Source organism: Brassica oleracea, chromosome C6 (genome assembly GCF_000695525.1).
Source record: "Brassica oleracea var. oleracea cultivar TO1000 chromosome C6, BOL, whole genome shotgun sequence".
In the NCBI taxonomy this organism is placed as follows: domain Eukaryota; kingdom Viridiplantae; phylum Streptophyta; class Magnoliopsida; order Brassicales; family Brassicaceae; genus Brassica; species Brassica oleracea.
In genome coordinates, this window is record NC_027753.1 from 4,457,853 (window position 1) to 4,477,336 (window position 19,484).

The 19,484-nt window shown below is 32.1% G+C and overlaps 1 protein-coding gene and 3 long non-coding RNA genes across 12 annotated transcripts; 1 reads left to right on the forward strand and 3 right to left on the reverse strand.

Annotated features, from left to right (window-relative positions):
* Nucleotides 1–573: 573 nt before the first annotated feature.
* LOC106299898 lies at nt 574–3,355 on the reverse strand. 2 transcript variants are annotated; one of them, XR_001261917.1, is made up of 4 exons: nt 1,690–3,355; nt 1,400–1,480; nt 1,235–1,329; nt 574–1,101 (listed from the first exon to the last, which is right to left on the reverse strand). It is a non-coding gene; the product is annotated as an uncharacterized LOC106299898 (long non-coding RNA). The 2 variants fall into 2 exon arrangements; XR_001261918.1 differs by lacking the exon at nt 1,400–1,480.
* Nucleotides 3,356–3,822: 467 nt separating this feature from the next.
* On the reverse strand, nt 3,823–6,577 carry LOC106299897. 8 transcript variants are annotated; one of them, XR_001261914.1, is made up of 8 exons: nt 6,138–6,473; nt 5,789–6,050; nt 5,565–5,682; nt 5,328–5,448; nt 4,848–4,884; nt 4,677–4,758; nt 4,455–4,566; nt 3,993–4,354 (listed from the first exon to the last, which is right to left on the reverse strand). It is a non-coding gene; the product is annotated as an uncharacterized LOC106299897 (long non-coding RNA). The 8 variants fall into 8 exon arrangements; XR_001261911.1 differs by lacking the exon at nt 4,848–4,884 and adding an exon at nt 6,502–6,577 and having other exon boundaries at nt 3,994–4,354; nt 6,138–6,404; XR_001261913.1 differs by lacking the exon at nt 4,848–4,884 and adding an exon at nt 6,502–6,575 and having other exon boundaries at nt 3,994–4,354; nt 6,138–6,348.
* Nucleotides 6,578–11,241: 4,664 nt separating this feature from the next.
* Nucleotides 11,242–11,798, forward strand: LOC106299905. Its single transcript, XR_001261920.1, has 3 exons — nt 11,242–11,515; nt 11,582–11,656; nt 11,731–11,798. It is a non-coding gene; the product is annotated as an uncharacterized LOC106299905 (long non-coding RNA).
* Nucleotides 11,799–17,813: 6,015 nt separating this feature from the next.
* LOC106297272 (delta(24)-sterol reductase-like) lies at nt 17,814–18,843 on the reverse strand. The gene is made up of 2 exons (XM_013733549.1): nt 18,604–18,843; nt 17,814–18,257 (listed from the first exon to the last, which is right to left on the reverse strand). Exons 1-2 carry the CDS (start codon nt 18,841–18,843, stop codon nt 17,814–17,816), a joined length of 684 nt encoding a protein of 227 aa, XP_013589003.1.
* Between the last annotated feature and the right edge of the window lie 641 nt (nt 18,844–19,484).

Below are 19,484 nucleotides of genomic sequence, written 5' to 3' on the forward strand. Positions count from 1 at the left end.
GTTTTTGACTGGATTAAACACCCAAATTAAGAGTGAAGAATGGGGGGAAATAAATGTCGATTCTAAAATACCGTTAAGCAAAATGGAGATTTTTTTTTTTTTGGTAGAAAGAAAAAATACGGATAGGGGATTCCAGCTTTGGTTGGAGGGGATGATGCATGAGTGCTCTACCTACTGATATGCAGAAATGTATATCAAACAGCTGATAGTTATTGGTAATATATTTCTTTGGGATGTCACCTAAAACAACCATACTCATCCATCGTTATCCCATTTCTCCTACGTTATGTTTGCTTGCAGATCGACTAATTTTAAACAGTGTGGTCTCGTAAATGTATTTAACGTCAACTATATTAGGTTCCTATTTCATTTGGGATGGGAGCTAGTACCACTCTTTTGTACCCAACGCAAGAGTAAGATGACGACTATATTTTCATGACCAAATAGCTCGACGTTGGACTTCTAAGAAAATTAAAATAAATTAAAATCAAACTTTTAAGAACACGAAGTTCAAATAAATAGGCAACCAAACTTTATATTTTCAATTATACTATCAGATACTTGATATACAGATATACAATTATATAAACCTTTATTTTAAATAATCACTTTTCGTTTTATTTGGTTTGCTAGATTTCTAACTGAGCCATATGTATGTCCTGTGTTTTCTTAGCAAAAACATGTCTGACTTCTTTTGATTCCAACTGGACGATGTTGGACGTCGCAATGGTCTCCATGGATTCCAACTGGGTCGGTACGTGGAGGGGCTGAGGTCTTAGGCGCAACGCCCATGACGTTTTGTTTCACTTTCTGAGTCCTCGTCCTTGGTTGATGAACTTGAATCATAATAAAACACTGGCTATATCTCTATCAGTTGGGTTGAGTAGCTGACATCATTCTCGGTAATGAGTTTGTCAGGCACATCTGAAGCTGCAATGGAGATGTCCAATGTAAGATTAAGAGGTGGGGGTACTGCAGGAGAGACAACTCTGGTGGCGGTAATAATCTTGTCTTTTAGCTGTGAAGTTGTATGGTGTTACTTTCACCATGAATTTGTCGGCTGGCCGATGGAGTCGACCAGGCATTGAGGAGTTGCCATTTCTTGACCAGAACAAAACAATTATTATTATTTTTAGAAATGGGTCTGGGAACAAAACAATTACGTGCTGACTTATTTTCTAAATTAAAATTGTGAAAACTTCAACTTGCAATCTGTATAATATGATCTTCATACCTTTTTTTTACTTTTACGCTGACAATACTTTTACGCTGACAGCATTCTTGGCGGTTAATTTCAACGGGTAGCTCAACGCTTTCGTCAGCTCCAACCTTTAGATGATTGCAAAAATGGTGTTATGACCTGAAAACCGATTCATGTGCTTTCTATAATAACCATTACTTAATCGTTTGCTAGTCTCTTTAATGGCATCCACTTGTGATGCAAAACTTAGTCTCCAATTAAATACATTCTTCCAGCCGCCTAATATATTAAAGGTTCAACGAATTAGTCTCGCCATACGAAACATATCAAGATTATTTGCTTAGATATTATGTTATCCACTTCGTATCATTGAGAGCATAGAAACCATATGCAATTACTCATTTCTGAATTCTGAGTGCTTAAAAATCAATGTTATTGATCCTCAAAAAAGCTTTCTATGCACTGAGAAAGGAAGAGTAGTAACGTACTTATTACACACATGGTATGTCATATCCTCTTTAGATTTGCAACCTGGTTTGTATCTTGACTGATTACCGTCACTTCAATAGGCGGCTTAACAATAGCTCTGTCGCTCTTCATCTCACTCTCGCCGCAGCCTACTACATCGCTCTCAACGTTGATTCATCCGTCACTTGCTAAGTCGTTCTCCATATCGATCTCTCCGTCAGAGTCAACGTTTTGTTAGCAATGGATTTGGGGGTGAGTTATGAAGCGAGTATGTTTAGTAGGAGTTCACTGAGAGAACCAGACGGGATTTTATAGTCACTGTGGATTTTATAGACGGGATTGTCGCTGTTTATAAAATTTTGTTTTTGTTTTGTTACAATTTGACATAAATATTTTAAAATATTAGTTAGGTATATTATTGACCAATATCAAATTTCGGGTGATAAATTTTTTGTTGGGTGTTTTGCTATGAATTAGTAATCACTCTCTTTTCTTATAAAAGCTTTTTAATTATTCTCACTATTGTTTTTATGAATTTTGTGTGACACTACAACAAACTAAGACATAGATTTGACCATAAATATGTTATCTATTAATTCTTTTTTTTTTTGACAAAATCTTTTCAATTAATTCTTTTTAATTGACTGAGTTTTTTTAACATATGCCATCTATCCACTTTTATATATTTAAAAGTATATAACAAATAGTAATATAAATATTAATTAATTAAGCGGGAACTGTACTCTGACGAAACAGTAAAAGTGCAAAACCGGGTAGCATGCACTACATAAACGAATAATTATGCTCGTTACGTATTTTTATATATGTATATATCTTGAGTAAGTGAATAATGTACTGATTAAAAATTTCAATTTATATGGTAGGATATAGATAAAGGTGGTAGAAATTTTTGTATGCACGTTAAACAAATTTGGGTTGTATTATATACTTGGCATGTTTTTTTTTGAGAAAGATATATACTTGACATGTTTGTGCGGGCGGATGGTATTTGTGTATATTGTTTTTTTCTTGCGTATATTGGCTATCATGTTTTATTAGATTAGCGAAATGTAAATTGTGTGAAAGTGTCTTATCTCGAATTATATCTCAGTTTGATTGGTATATGGCCGCTTAATCTCGATGGTGAGGTACTGAGGTTTCAATTTGGAGTTGATGTTGCCGGATTCATTGTGTTTTAGAGAGAATAATATAGTGTTAATAAAAAGGGATGTTTATATGGTGTTAAATGTTTGATGTTTAGCTCGATGCCCTCTCAGATTCCTGTAACGTGAGTCATTTTTCAACGGGTGTTTTTAATTGCTGAATGTGGTTTTAATGGTGCTGAGTTTAAACAGTAAGTAGGGGTTATTGGACTTGCGTAATTTAAAAAATATCGTTAGTGTGGCATCCGAATAGGCTTTATCAAGGATCATCAGAAAGAAACCATATATAATATGGTTTAGCTCATTTTGTTATTTTGAACTTTCCTTAATTTTGTTGGAAAATGATTGTTTTGGGTTTGTTCGTGAATTTCAATGGGATGGTTGTTGATTTTTGAAAACGGCTTTGATGTAGTTTTGAGCTACGTTGCACGGAAACTTCATCGGACGCTCGCTTCCCGCTTCGGAACCGGAATCGGAATCGGAACCTTGTGGAAGCTTACGGAATCTCGCTTCCAAAGCGCTTCCAAAATATTCTTTTTAAAAACACGTTGGAAGCTTATGATTCCGTTTTGGAATCACGCTTCCGTTCTTTAAAAAAAAATACAAGGTTGAATATCAATAAAAATATAATCGTAGTTATTAATTTCTGTAAAATCAAAATTTTAATAGTAATGAATAGAGAGGATATAAATAAATAAATATTAAAATTAATACTATAAATTATCTTTATGTATTGAGGTTTTTATTAAACATATATCATATATTCAAATATATTGTGTCAATTATTTATGAAGCATTAACAATAATTAATATAATAATTTTTTTAAAACTTAATTTATGTCTATTTTCACATTTTTAATATGAAATCATTACAAAATTATTAAAAATGAATAAATAATTTATTTAAATTTATAACATATAATTTTTAGTCCAATTTTTTTAAAAAAATTCTTATATTTTAATATATATATATATATACACACACATATATATACATACATATGGATATACGCTTCCAATACGTACCCGCTTCCTAATTTTTCAAAAAATCTCGCTTCTGCGCTTCCATACATTTCCGCTTCCGCGTACCCGCTTCCGTTTCCATGTAACATAGGTTTTGAGGTAATCAACGCAGAAGAGGTACCTGATAGCGATTAAAATGATCAGAGAAAAATTGATGTCTCCGTACCATACACTCACTTGAGCTACAGTAGTCATAGTATAAGATACCAAGTGCTTCTTTTGAAAGCTGTAAATCATTAAGCATTCTAATGAATCAAAGTCTAAACAAAGAAGCATATTCTTTGCAAATATTAGACCAAAGCAAGAGTGGAAGTTCAAAATAAAACGACAAATCATAGTCTTGGCTCAATCTGACAACCATAATGCACCGAATGGAATGGGTGCTAGAAGCTTAATTTTCCATGTTTTGCACGCTTAGCCTTATGTGATTTGTCAATGGCACTGCCACTCCCATTTCTCTCATCAGCAATGAATCCACAGCCATTTGAAAATGCACTAACTACATTTGCAGAAGGCACAACAACTACATCATCGGCAGCAAGTGGGATCTCAAGATGAACTAACGTTTTTAACTTAGCTATCTTAAGCTTTTATTTTACCTCGGCGGATTCCAGCTTGATGTAAGCAAATATTTGCAGAATTGTCATTGGCTCAGCTTTAGTAACCTCCTCAGCATTAACCAGAGTAGCAATCCCTGGGTTAGAACTGAACCTGAGACAATTTAGAAAACAATAGATTTATCAGGGTCGCTGAAGAAAGAATGAATTCGAATATTACTTGGAATTGACAAACATAACACTGTTGGCTCTATAGTTACTAACCAGCTGAAGTAATCAATAGTCGGCTGGACAACTTTGTCTATGAAGACACGTGAGGATGACACAGAACTGAGAGCTAAATTCCCTGTTTTTGGTTAACTCATTAAAAAAGACACGTTAGTGACGCGGTTTCACAAATGGCAACATATTGGTAAAGTCATAATTAACACATACACTTGAACAGCAACGTAATTCTACGTTAGAAATCAACCTGAAATTTATGAGATATAAGCAATCAAAGTCAACAAAACGCTTTTCAAAACATATCAAGCAAGCATTGATATAGAGGTTGCGTGGAGAGAAAACTAAATCAATGTTAGACACTAACCTGAACTTGATGAGCTTTTAGTAATAAAAGTCTAATTTACAATGGTCACTCACTAACATATGAACATCGATGCAGTGATTTCCTGAAGAGGACACTATTTGGCACAAGTATGTTTATTTCAAGTTTGAGATCATGAGTGAAAGCAAAATATCTAAAATACCACACGTCAAAATATCTTTAATATCCACACTACTGCCTATGTATTTTCAAAATACATCAGGTATGTAAATAAGGATAACAGTACCAACAGATGACAAACAGCTTCTCAAAACAGTTAACGTGAGGATTAGCAGTGTGTTGGGTATCCTTAAGGAAGAAATAGTTACCTGCAAGGCGTTTTGTGTTCACCGTCGTGACTAAAGCACAGTGGGATTGTTTTCACTGGGTGTGAACTACTTATAGAAATCTTTTGCAGCCTGGTGCCAAAGGTAAATCTTAACAGGTCCCCTGAAAAAAAAAAAAAAAAAATTTAATAGAGGTTAAGTTATATTGGTTTGTACGGCAAGAGAGTAAGCTTTGCACTAAAGAGAGAAGTTTTCATTCTATTAACAGGAAACACTTACCCCTTTGACTGTAAATGAACCAAAAAACGACATGTGGTTGCTATTTCCACTTCGTCAAGGATGGATCAACAGTCATTGAGAGACTGTCCATTGACCAGCTTCAAGTGGTCAACAACATCTACACATTGTTGAGGAAGATTAGTAGTTAAATGTAGCCAAAAATCTAATTAACATGCAGACAAACAAATTAAGATGGAGAAGATTAATAAAATGAGACAGATTACCGTAGTGATCACCCCTGAGCTGAGACCCTTGGATATCGTCATGAGAGTGGAACCTAACCTGCCTGCGTCAATAAAAAGGCTGATGTCGTCAAGCACGGAGAGAACAAAATTAAGCAAGAAAGAAATTGTTAAACTCTGATCAGTAACTCGATAAATCTCCTTGTTTCTGGTAGCGTAAAAATTCAGAAGGCTGTAAGTTGTTTCTGCTTTGGGATGAGGCGAGTATCGTGGAGCACGAGCGGAGGAAATGAACCACAATCCCCTAACGGAGTAGATATCAAACCCAAAATTCACGACCTTTTAATCTCATTTTGTATCAGACCCAAAATTCAATGAGGAGCACTCATACCTGTTCGTCGCATTGGAGGAGCTCCAACCCAATAAAGGTCCTGCCTTTTGTAATATTTCTTGACTCCCAGAAACGGATTAACCGAAAACGGAGCTCAGTTTGGCTAGTAATTGTGAGACGTCCGCTAAAGACACAACGACGGGAGGCTAGCCGGTGGAGACGGGAGACTATACTGTGGATTCCATGGAAGTAGCTGTAGCTATAGCTGTAGCTGAGGAGACGGGAGGGGAAGAGATTAGTTCGTTCGTTCGATATTGAGGGTGAGAGCTAAGAACAAAACAATAAAGAAGAGATTATAATAAATAATAATGGAGCAAGATGTAACGAGGAGCAAGATGTAACCAAGATTACATAGCAACCATACCGTGAAGACGAAATGGAATCGTCAATGCTGCTCTCTACACTTCAGACAAAATTAGGGTGGCGAGATTGGGTTCGATCTGGGCCGTTTAAAAAACGGAAAGACAGCCCAAACAAAGAACCAGTTATGATCTTCTGTCCACAGGAGCAGCACTGACGTGGCCAAATAACAGTTTCTGATTCGTTGATTTATTAATCTGACGTGGACACCCCATGGTTTATATTTGTCTTTTAGTATTGTATTGATGAGATTTGTTTTCAAATCTTGATTGATCATCAATAAGATCGTAATGTGTGTACAATAAATTACGGACGAAGAATATGTACCGCTGTTTTCATTAATTAAAAATATAATGAGATTTTTGTTCCAGCAAATTTTCTTTAATATCACAAAATTATTTAACAAACGAATAAATCACAAAAATGAAAAAAATCGACTACATTTCACAAATAATAAATCTAAACAAAATAAATATGTGTTATCATAATTTTAAAACCTAAATCCTAAATTATAAACTTTAAACTATAAACCTTAACCCCTAAATACAAATCTCTAAACCATAACTCTAAAATTTAAATTGAAATCCTATGTTTTAACTTTTGGAGTATATGTATTTTTATGATTATGTGCTATTTTAATAGAAAATTTATTTAGTAGTATTTTATAATATATATATATATATTATTTATGTAGCTTGTTTTCTGATATTTTGTTTTCTATATTTTAATTTATTATTTATTTGTTGGAGGGAGATTTAACTAAGCTTTATATATTAAAATAATTTTGGAAAATTATTCATTTTTCTATTAAAAGAAAAGTACATACTAGAACTAACCTTTAGGTCATGTGAGATTTACACATAATGCCACTAATTTTGAAACTAGGGAATTTGCCAAAAAATGATTCAAACTTGATTTTAAATATAAAAGTGTACATCAAATTCAATCACATGAAAAATAACTCAAAATACTAGTGAAATTATAACAATCACCTTATGACCAAACAAAAAGCTTGTGAGAGTTTTAACACTATAACCCTTAGCGTGAAAAGAATTCGAAGGAAGACTTATTTGAGAAGACTTATTTGTAAGTCTTCTCGTACAGTAAATTTAAAAATTTATACAAATATTTTGATTGGGAAAAATTGAAATCATGTAATTATAAACATTTCTAAATGATATAAATTTATATTTATTAAAAGTGAATTATTTTCAACATAAATGAGTGAATGTGGACTGAGTCATGATAGTCTGTTTTTTTTTTTGCAACTAATTGAGTCGTGATAGTCTTTGGTTTAGGATTTGGTAACATGTATGTTATAGTATTGTTTATATTTTTAGGGTTAGATTTTGGAATGTTAATTTCTTTTTTTAAATAAATAAATTTGACTTATATGTGTTTAGTTTTGTGTAAATTAAAATTTTTATAAGTTGATTTAAATTTAATGAAGTGTTTTTTTGTTATTTAGTTAGTTATTTGATTATAAGGTTGGAAGACTTCTCAGAAGTCTTCTAACATATAATGCACTAGAAGACTTCCTCGAAGACTTCACAACAAAGTATACCATTCTAGTAGAATTTTGGTTTTCCGTCTAATCATTAATTTAGAAATTTAGGTTTACCACCTAATGTGAAGTCTTCCAAAAGTCTTCCATGGAAAATATTCTCATATATTAGATCTTAAAAATAATTTATAAATTTTATTAAATATATTTTCATGTGGGAAAAATCTAAATCATATAATAGATATTTTTAAATGATGTATTTCTAAATCTAAAATTGAATTGTTTTCAACATAGGTGACTGAATGTAGATTGAGTCATGATAGTCTTTGGTTTAGGTATTGATAACATATGTTATAATATTGTTTGTACTTTTAGGGTTAGATTTTAGTATAGTGTATATTCAACATTTTATAAGTTGATCATATGTTTAAAAAAGTGTTTGTTGGTATTTAGTTATTTATTTGGTTTTATGGTTTAGAAGACTTTTACGGAAGTCTTCTAACATGTAATTCATTAGAAGACTTATTGAAAAATTTTCTCGGACGAATATCAAATTTTGGGTTTAGAAGATTTCTTGGGAAGTCTTCTGAACCAAAAATATTAAACATAATTAGAATTTTTGTGTCCTTATATAACGAAAATTTACACATTCTCTCTCTTCATATCAAACAGCTGCAACAAAAATATAATGTTTCTCACTCTAAAACTCCCAAAACTCTATATTATCTGTTTGAACTAGAAAACACCAAACTTTAAATCTAGTTCTCATTTTTTTTCTTATGTCTTTCTCAATAATTCATCTTTTTTTTTTGCAAAGTTTTCACTACATGGTTTCATCTTTCACTCTTTCAAAGGTAAATCTATAAATTTTGGATATGTATTTTTTGTATTTTATATGTAAGATTATAAAAAAAGCTATAGATTCAAATCTAATTTGACTGTTTTTGGTTTTTTTTCTGTTTTAAAATCATTTGATTTTTTTTTTTTTTGAATTTCCAGGTTTTTTCAAATCCGAGTCAGACTTTGGAAGACTTCTTGAGAAATTTTCTAATGCATTTTATGTTAGAAGACTTCCCAAGAAGTCTCTAGGAAGTTTTATGAAGTCTTCTGCCCAAACTGGCACACATTTTTGATATATATTTTTGTGTGTTTTATATACTAGATCCTAAATAGTAATAGATTCAATTTAATGTGAATTTTTTATTATTATTTATGCATGAAAAAATTATTTTGAAGTTTTTTCTGTTTTGAAGCATTTTGAATGTATTTGAATATGTATATTTTTTCAGATCTGAATTAGACTTTGGAAGACTTCTAGATAGGGTTGGCAGTTGATATACAAAGCGATTTTGGTTACATATGACATGCGTGCAAAATGAAGCCTAATCAAATCTAAGAAGATAGTCTTCTAGATTAGTGCAATGGTTCTCCTATGGTTCGGGACACTTTAGTAGTATCATAAAATCTATCGGTATACAACAGTGCCAGCGTTGAACACATCCGCATGAAACAATTGAATGGGATGAAACAATTGAATGAGGCCTCTGATTTAGGGCTGGGCAAATAAACCGAACCCGAAAACTCAAACCGAATCCGATCCGATAAAAATGAATCCGAACCGATCCGAACCTGGTATAAATACCGAATGGATCTTGTTTTATGGTATCCGATATAACCCGAACCTAAATGGATATCCGATATAACCCGAAACATTCAAAATTCCCAAAAATAACTTGTACCAAACATGATCTTAATTTCTAATATGTATTCAAAATATATTGAACATCTAAAATAATTATCTATTATATGAAGATTGATGGTTGAAGGTCGGTTGAAGGTTGAAGTTTTTAGATTTTGGTTTTGTTTTCATTGAATAATGATTTTTATTTCATGAGAACTTGGTTTTCGTTTTATGCTTTCATTTATTTGGTTTTCTTTCGATCAATAACTATGTTTACCTTTCACTTGATTTTGAATGATCACATTTGATGTTCTTTCTTTTTTTTGAACCGATTTTATTTATGTTTTGGTTACAAAATAGGTACAAATCAAGTATTTTAAAACCGAAGAACCGATTTTACTTATTTTTTGGTTACGAAGTAGATATAAATCAGGTACATTTAAACCTAAGAACCGATTGGGACCTTAACCCGAAAGTACATCGGGTTGTACCGGTTCTTTGAAGATTTACTAACCCCGACCCGAACTCGATATAACCCGAACCGGTCCCGAACCGAATTTTCATATAACCCAAATGAGGCTGATTTTTATAAACCCGAAAAATCGAAACCCGATTGGACTAAACCGAAACCCGATTGGAACCCCGAATGCTCATGCCTACTTCTAGAATACTCTCGGAAGACTTCTCGAAGACTTCTCGAAGACTTCTCGAAGACTTCTTGGGAACTCTTTTAATGCATTTCTTGATGGAAGAAGTCTTGAGGAAGTCTTCTTTCCAAAGTGGTATAAATTTTAGATATGTATTTTTGTGTGTTTAACTGTTAGATTCTAAAAAGCTATAGATTCAACATAATGTAACTCTTTTGTTTATTATTTAAGCATAAGATTTTATTTTTGAAAGTTGACAAAAAAAAAGTTAACGTTGGGAACCAATTTTGATTTTTTTTCTTTTTTTGGTAATACATATAATTTTATTCTCTGCCCGTTTGGTAAAGAGACAAATAAACCGCAACAACATTAGACCATCTCCAATGATTCACTTTATTTTTTCACTCTAAAATAGAGTAACTCTATAATAGAGTTGAGTTATGCTCCAATAGTACTCTATTTTAGAGTGAAAAATAAAGTAATGAACAAAAAAATAAACTCATTTTTAATCTATTATAGAATGGAAAATATAGTACAATTGAAGCATTTTTACTCTAGTGGAAAATAAAGTAGGGTTGGAGATGCCCTTAGATCACACTGAGGGAGAGTAAGAGAGAGAGTAAAGATTTTCTCCCTCTTTGGCAGGATTTCAAAAGTTTCCAAACAACAAGAGTCTCTCTCTCTCTTCAGAACATCGCTCCTCCTACGCGATCTCTCTTCTTCGTATACTTAGTTCCAACGCCGAAATCCTTATCCGTCGTTCCGCATCGGCGGCGTCTGCAGTTCCGCCATCTCCGTCGCCACCACTTCATCTATTCCACATTTCTATATCCTTCAATTTCCCATTTATTCTGAACTGTGGACTTATTTTGCCAATCGGATTTAGGATCTGCATGTCTAGCTACACTCTGATGTTTCCTGTTAGTCGATTCGCAAGTGTACCTTATGCTAAACATTAAATCGGAAAGCAACATAGTTTAGAAATCCGATTGAATGTGACATAGACTCTCTCAGTTTTAGTGACAGTGCCGTTATATAGCGTTGGAAGCTAATACGTTGCTTTACGCGGCAGATTAAAAGACGATCGGGCTCAGATATGGGTGTGGAGGATTATCATGCGATCGAGCTCGTCGGTGAAGGCTCTTTCGGGAGAGTTTACAAAGGAAGACGAAAGTACACCGGCCAGGTAAATTGTTGTGGTTAACTTGTTCGTTAATCTCTTCTGATTGGTTCCAAACTTTGATTTCATCAGACGGTGGCGATGAAGTTCATCATGAAACAAGGAAAGAGTGACAAAGATATACACAGTCTAAGGCAAGAAAACGAGGTTAGATACTTCTATGCCTTCACTGTTTCACATTAGTGGCGTCTCCATAAAAGAACTGATTTGTATGGTTTCAGATATTGCGGAAGCTCAAGCATGGGAATATTATTGAAATGCTCGATTCCTTTTGAAACGCACGGGAGTTTTGTGTTGTCGCTGAGTTCGCCCAAGTGATTTTCTTCTCCCTCTTGTTTAAAAGAACTGATTTGTAGTCGCATTTATATGGAAAAAATGAATTATTGTGGAACGCCTTTTTACACAGGGTGAGTTGTTTCGTCCAACTCAGCTGCCAACCTCATTTAATTATAAGTAGTCTTTTTTTTTTCGCTAAATTATAAGTAGTCATTTTAAATGTGTAATAATTGAAAGTGGTTTTGTTTTTCATTTGAAAATGGTTATTTAAGAAGGCATGGTTTCTGTAAGATTTTGCCATATGTGTTTTGGAATTCATTATTTTTTTTCAAAAGAAAATATACATCATTGTACAATTTACACATAGATATAGGAAAATGCTGCAACAACCTCGTCTAAAAGGTGTGAAGTGTGGACCATAGACTTATAAACTTGAAATTAAAGCTTCCAACACAACAACTCTTGAAAATGCTTCTATTATTAGCAAATGACAAAGTTTGTCTTCATCGTATAACAGCACAACAACTCTTTGAGATGTGATGTTGCCATATCATAAAAACGAACTTCACTATTTGCTTATAGTAGTAGCACTTTGCACATGTATTTGTCGTATAATTAAGATGATAAAGGTTGCTTGGTATCATCTTCCTCAAAGATTTGAGATATCTTCTATTTCTTGACACTCTTGATCCATGGAAAGATGTCTTTATGTTGTTACATCAGCCGTTAATCAAGGTTGTGTATTCGAGCCAATTGAGATTAGCGGAGTATTTACTCGCCATCTTCCATCATTCTAGTACATAGTAGGAGAACTTCATAAAGATATGTTGATTCTTCATGTACACCACCAGCTTCTACATTTAATTGAAAGAGACCATTAATGACATCATTTTCATAGAAGTTACGAATGATAGCTTTGACATAGTGTGCTTCAAGATGGTTCCATGTAGTGGCTCTTCACAAGTGGTAATAGGATGAGTCGTTGGTACATCTCCTTCATGTAGCTATGAAATTCAATAAAAGAGGTTGCACCAACTTTGGTAATTATCTTAGTGAAGAGCTTCAAGGAGACTCACATCTGTTTTGGTAGGATCTTTAAACTAAACAAAGCTTTGTTTTTACATCAATGAGATTTGTCCTTGCTTAATCTGTTTAAATAGTAGCAGCATGCTTAGTCGTTTCCTCTCAAAAACTTTTGTGTGAATTGCACTTATTGTGTTGAATTTATTAATTGTCATTATCATCCCTCAAATATTTGTAACGACTGTGTTAATATTTGTAGGCACCATATTTTTTTTGGAAGATATGATCCACTAATGTTTGCTGATGGTTTGTTATTTATTTTCGATAATTATTATGTGGGAATTATTATTTGAACAAATGGTCGTTAACTATTTGAATATTCATTGTATTTGTGTTATAAACTTACAAATAAATGAGTCAAACTATTTATCTATTAAATAAATAATAAATTACAAAATTGTTTAAAAAATTGGTCAAACTATATCCTTTTATATCGGATTTTTAAAAGAAACATAGCTTAAATTAGATATGTTTCAATATGTGATTCGTCTATAAATATATTTCTCTATCGTTCTAATTTTTTAAAACACAATTAGTTCATTATCTAAGATGAAAATTTCTTTTCGGACTTCGCTTATTGGCTTCATTATGCTGACAATCTTTCTACTAGGTATGTATTTACTTCACAACTTTTTAGTATATATTATATAAACATGATACTATAAATTTATTTTGATGCTGTATTATTTTATATGTTTATATAAATTGTATGTCCAGTTCCATTATATTGATTTAGTAATTCTCCAAGAATGATCAGTGATTAAGAGATAATATGTTTAAAATATCATTTTGATAAATATGCAAAGAAAACTCTCAAAACATATATTTTACAAAAATATTAATTTTCTTTTTTAAATACAAAACTAATGTTATATTTCAATTATTATAATAACAGGAGTAGTGGTGTCTGCTCAGAAAGGAGGACCAACCACACAAAAAACTTGTGTTGAAGCATACCCAAACAATACTGGAAAATGTGATCCTAAGCAATGTACAGCCGAATGTACCAAAAAGAGGCCAAAAGGGGTTAGTAGGTGCCAAGATATAGGCAAAGGAGATTTCCAATGCAGATGCTATTATCATTGCCGTCCCTGATATTTTTATCCACACCGAAGCTCAAATTTATTCTATTAAAATAAAACTCACAATTTCTTTTCATGTGATATTTAAAAAATGGATTTTTCCTAGAATGTCATGTTTCATTTATTTCTAAATAACATTTTGACATCATAACTAAATCACTTCATATGTTATCGACTATAATAACTACTTTGCCTATAATATTGGTTTGTTTTACCAAAATATTTTTTCATCATTAATGAATCACATTATAGATGCACGAGTATAGTAACATTCTCCTATACGGCAACCTTGGTACATATATACTTATATAAATAATTCTAAATCGAATTTAACCTATTCTTCATAAGAGTGACTCTTAAACCTGTTTGGTTTATACAATTAATAAATAAATAAATGATTTAACCGATTATGACCATCATTTTACGTACATGATTAGATTCATTCTTCAACAAGTTCGGTTTTTATGTCAATAAACAAAACAAAACCAAAGTTAGACTTAACCAGTTTTTACCATTAATTCTAACTAGATTTGGACCTGTGCGGACGCATGGGTGTTTGTTTTAAATTATATATATATATTTTTTTTTGTACATGAATATTGTTAAATTATCATTGGATTATTATTTGAATTGAGGGTGGTTTTGCTTCTTATTATACACTATTTTTAGATTTGGTAAATGTATAGTTCCGTTCGCTTTTTTAAATGTATTATATATAAATACAAATTAACTCACTTCGTTTAGATTTGGCGAATGAAAAAATTTCACGTGAATTAGCCAACCGATTTTCAAAAGGTTGACATCTTTAAAAAGAGACTTATTTTTCTAGTTAGACATGTTTTTTTTTGTGAATTGCGGATGAATATAGAGTAATGGGAAAAGTATTTATAGAAGGGTCTCATAATTTTGGGTTAGTATATTCAAAATAAAACATAAATCTAGGTTAAAAGTGTAGATATACTGAGTTTGGAAAATAAGTATAATGTAATATTCAGTTTCTAAATAAATCAAAACGGTTTCATATATATGCTAATCGATCTTATTAATTGTTGAAATCGCTAGAGTAAAATATAGAAACTACTTTGAATATTAGTTGAAATTCAGATTTTAGAAATAATTTAAGAATAATGATTATATTGTGTTAGTTCAAATGTAGATACTAATGATATATATATAATTAATTATGCGTAGAATCTTATATATTAAAACAGAAGTCACAACCTTGATTCATGTGTAATTTTTTAAAAAATGAACCTAATGGACCTATTTCTAGAAAGTCATGTTACATTTAATCTCTAATATTATCATTTAAATTTTGGACCTACCAGAAATTTTTATTGGGTTATCAATAATTGGATTTAAACAATAGATGATCCATTGGATTTATAGATAATATAAATTAAATAGATATAATTTAATGTCGTAATACTATACATCCATATGTTAATTATTTAAATATTTGTCGATGTTAACTCTTAAAATTATAAAGATTTTTTTTTAAATAACAAAAATCATATTATCTAACAATGATTAATCTTTACTATCTTAAACCAATGAAAACAAATTTTAACTATATAGTTTATTTTAATCATTAAACAAAAACTCAATGTTTAATTATTTATTCGATAATATAAATCTATGAAGAGAAAATTTTAATTTTTAAAAAACATTCTAAATTTTTGAAATGTTATAATATCTTTGAATATGACAATAAAACAATATTTTACTAATCATTATATATATAGTTACGATTTTAATAATGAAATAATAATCCGAAAATATATATATAGAAGAAGATACAAATACATGTGAAAATTTGAAACAATCTATTCAATGAAAAAAATATACCGTAAACTTATTTTATTTTAAAAATTGATAAACACATATATATTACAATATATACCAATTTAGAATTGAAACAAAATGTTTATATAAAAATAAATGAAAACAAAAATCTGCGCGGCTGCGCGGATCAAATCTAGTTAATTAATTGTTATTTTTAAATTCCTCAGGTCAAAAACAAAAAGCCTGTTGTTTAAGTCTTGTCGGGATTTTGTGTTCATATAGCCTAGTCAGGCATGAATCTGATTTCTCATTTTGCGTATTTTGTGATGCAGACGTTACTAAAGTTGGTCTCGGATTGCTCGGCTGTGGCCTTGAACCCGAGCAAGAAAGAGACAGCAAGTGAGTCACCGCTCAAGGTTGCACTCTTTTCGTTGGCAAAAATGTGTTCGAACCACCAGATCTGCAGACAGTTCGTGAAGTCATCTGAGTTGTTCTGGGTCATAGCGAGGCTTAAACATTCCCCTGAGACTAACATTGCTCACTATGCTTCAGTTATCGCCGCCAAAGTCGGTGGCGATTCTTAGGAACAAATGAGACCTCCCCTGTAAATTTATTACAAACAATATTTCGTTACTTAGTAATATGTGCTATTACGTTTGAAATCTATATTATAATGATTGAGTTTTTGTTCTCTCCTCAGCGCGTCCGTCATGTCAGCGTTTTGTGGACTCCACTTTTAAAAAGTGTGAAAAAAGTGTCAAGCTCATGGCTCGAACCCGGATTATTGTGATATAAAAACCAACATTTATACCACTAAACTAAAGGATACTTTGTACATTGATGGCCGAAACTAATATACATTTATGAAGGTCGGAAACCCTTGCTTCTTCTGTTTTCTCTGTGGGCTGGGTCTACAAGTGTATTATGAGTTTCATTTTTAAATGAGATTCATCACGTTATATGAAAAGCAACAATTATAGTTTTTCCATATTGTAAAATATCTTCGTTTAACATGAGTTAGAGTTCTTTTCATCATTGTCTCAGACAAGTCTGAGTTACAGAGTTGCACCGTGTGTCTGTTCGTAATCTATTTTTTCACCGGTGAACTCTTCATCTCCCCATCTTAAATCGCTTGATCATAAATGTTCCTGATTTGTAGCCATTCTGTAAACCTTATATATATGATTCTCATCTTTGATGAACCTTATATATATGATTTTTGTTTACATATTACCCATCAAATAAAAGATAAACAAACATAGCCACACCAGGAGATACAAGAGACAATCCCGACATACACAAAGGCGGCAACAACATCTCCACCTGGTCACTCCTCTTGTCTTATAAAAATAGCTTACATACCCAATGTCAACAGGCCAATGATATTGTCTTCTTATGAGAAATACCTAAATTCGTTTACAACCCATTAAGGCTCAAATACTCAGAATTGTCACTCATTTTATAGTTATTTCTACAAGTCTTCATGTATTTGTTTAAAGGTCCGGTAAGAGCAACAAGTTTAAAAATAAAATAAAAACATATAACAAACATAATAAGGATAATAATAATAATTACTTAATACACACAACTTACACAACTAAACTGGAGAAAAAATATTCAGAAACAAAAGGTATTTTCAACAACTTTAATATAATTTATGTACTCTCAACAATAGAAGAAACAAATTAAAAAGACAAACAAACAATAAGTCTCAATGACACAACAAACAACACCACGAACTATATCAATCACATTACTAACACGATTTAGTCCTTCGTAAGTGGAGAACAATGCATACACAGTTCAAAATCACAATTCTAACCCTATAACAATTAAAAAAACTTGAAAAACAACTCAAAACGCAAAATTCACAACTACAATAATCCTAGCATATATTGAGATGAAACAAGAACTCTGTCTATAGCGCGGGGGCAATACTCCTAGTCATTATGAATATGCGCAAACAAGATAGAATCAGCCGTCAAGTACACAAGAATATTAAAGAAGAGTACAGCAAACAAGTTAGAGAAACATTTTAAGAAACACACAAGCAAGACATTGTGTAATAAATTTTGCTATTAATCCCCCTCGGCATAGGCTGCTTCGAGATGAGCCTGCTCAGCTTCTCTGACTTCTTTCTCAGTCTTACGTCCCTTCTTTGACTTGTAATAAATGCTCATGAACGTGCCTATAGCCCTGTACTTCCTGCGGCAATGCTCGTACAAGTCAACGTCAAACATTCTCCAAAAGCTTCTCTCGTCGAGCTCAGATACTGCATACTGAGGCTGGTAGCCATGTTTTTCTATCAGCCATTGCTCCATCTTGCGCACTGCTTCTACTCCATCGAACACTTCGCCTCTCAGAACAGGACCTGGAGCGTAGTAAACTCCAACGTCTGTGTACATCTGTGCATCTTTTGTGTCTCCCTGTCTCATCTCATACTCAAATCCTGGTTCGGGGCTAATCATGCTTTTAACCGGTTGTTTGAAGAGTTTGTGAGGGCACAGCCAAAGTGGATAAACCTAAACAAAAATAAAAATAAATAAGGAAAATTTAGGATTACCAAAAAAAATAATTAGGAATAAGTTCTTAACATCTCATAAACATTTTTTTGTGAATCTTAATAAATAATTTCTTTCAAGAATTTAGAAGTCATTCGATCTATTTGCTTATAGTAGTAGTACTTTGCACATGTATTTGTCATATCATTAAGATTATAAAGGTTACTTGGTCTCATCTTCATCAAAGATTTGAGATATCATCTATTTCTTGACACTCTTGATCCATGGAAAGATGTCTTTATGTTGTTACATCAGCCGTTAATCAAGGTTGTGTATTCGAGCCAATTGAGATAAGCGGAGTATTTACTCGCCATCTTCCATCAATTCTAGCACATAGTAGGAGAACTCCATAAAGATATGCTGATTCTTTATGTACACCACCAGCTGCAACATTTAAATGAAAGAGACCATTAATGACATCATTTGCATAGAAGTTACGAATGATAGCTTTGACATAGTGTGCTTCAAGATTGTTCCATGTAGTGGTTTGCAGCAAGATATTCTTCACAAGTGGTACTACGCTGAGCTGTTGGTACATCTCCTTCATGTAGCTATGAAAATCAATAGAAGAGGTTGCACAAACTTTGGTAATTATCTTGGTGAAGAGCTTCAAGGAGATTCACATCTGTTTTGGTAGGATCTTTAAACTAAACGAAGCTTTGTTTTTACACTAGTGAGATTTGTCCTTGATTAATCTGTTTAAATAGTAGCAGCATGCTTAGTGGGGGTTATTGGTTCTAATACTTTAGTGGATTTATAAAAAAAAATTGGATTTAGAAATTATTGACAAATCCCTTTATTTTAAAATCAAACAAACAGATTTCAAAATCAATGATGTAAATTTCCAAATCAAAATAAGTTGATTGTTATAAATGAATGAAATGGATTTTAAATTGAAGTTCTCATTGCATAATAGGGCATCTAATTCATCACTTGCATGCGACATTTTACATTTTCTTCTTCTGAAGTGTCTTGATGTCCAAGAAATTCTGAATTCATGTTGATAATGTATACATTTGACTAAAAAGCTTAAGAACCTATCAAAAGAAGCACAAACACATTGCTAAGTTCGAAAAAGTATAATTTTCTTGTTTCATTTATTTGATGGTGTTTCTTTATGATTTGTGATTGGTTATGTTACTTGAATCACAATAATATGATAAATAATTCAGTATGTTGGTAGGCAAG

Coding starts and splice junctions, on each gene's coding strand:
- LOC106297272 (XM_013733549.1), bottom strand. CDS start 18,843: ATGAAGGAGATGTACCAACAGCTCAGCGTAGTACCACTTGTGAAGAAT. Junction 18,258..18,603: donor GAATTGATGGAAGATGGCGA/GTAAATACTCCG, acceptor ATTTTTGTTTAG/GTTTATCCACTTTGGCTGTG.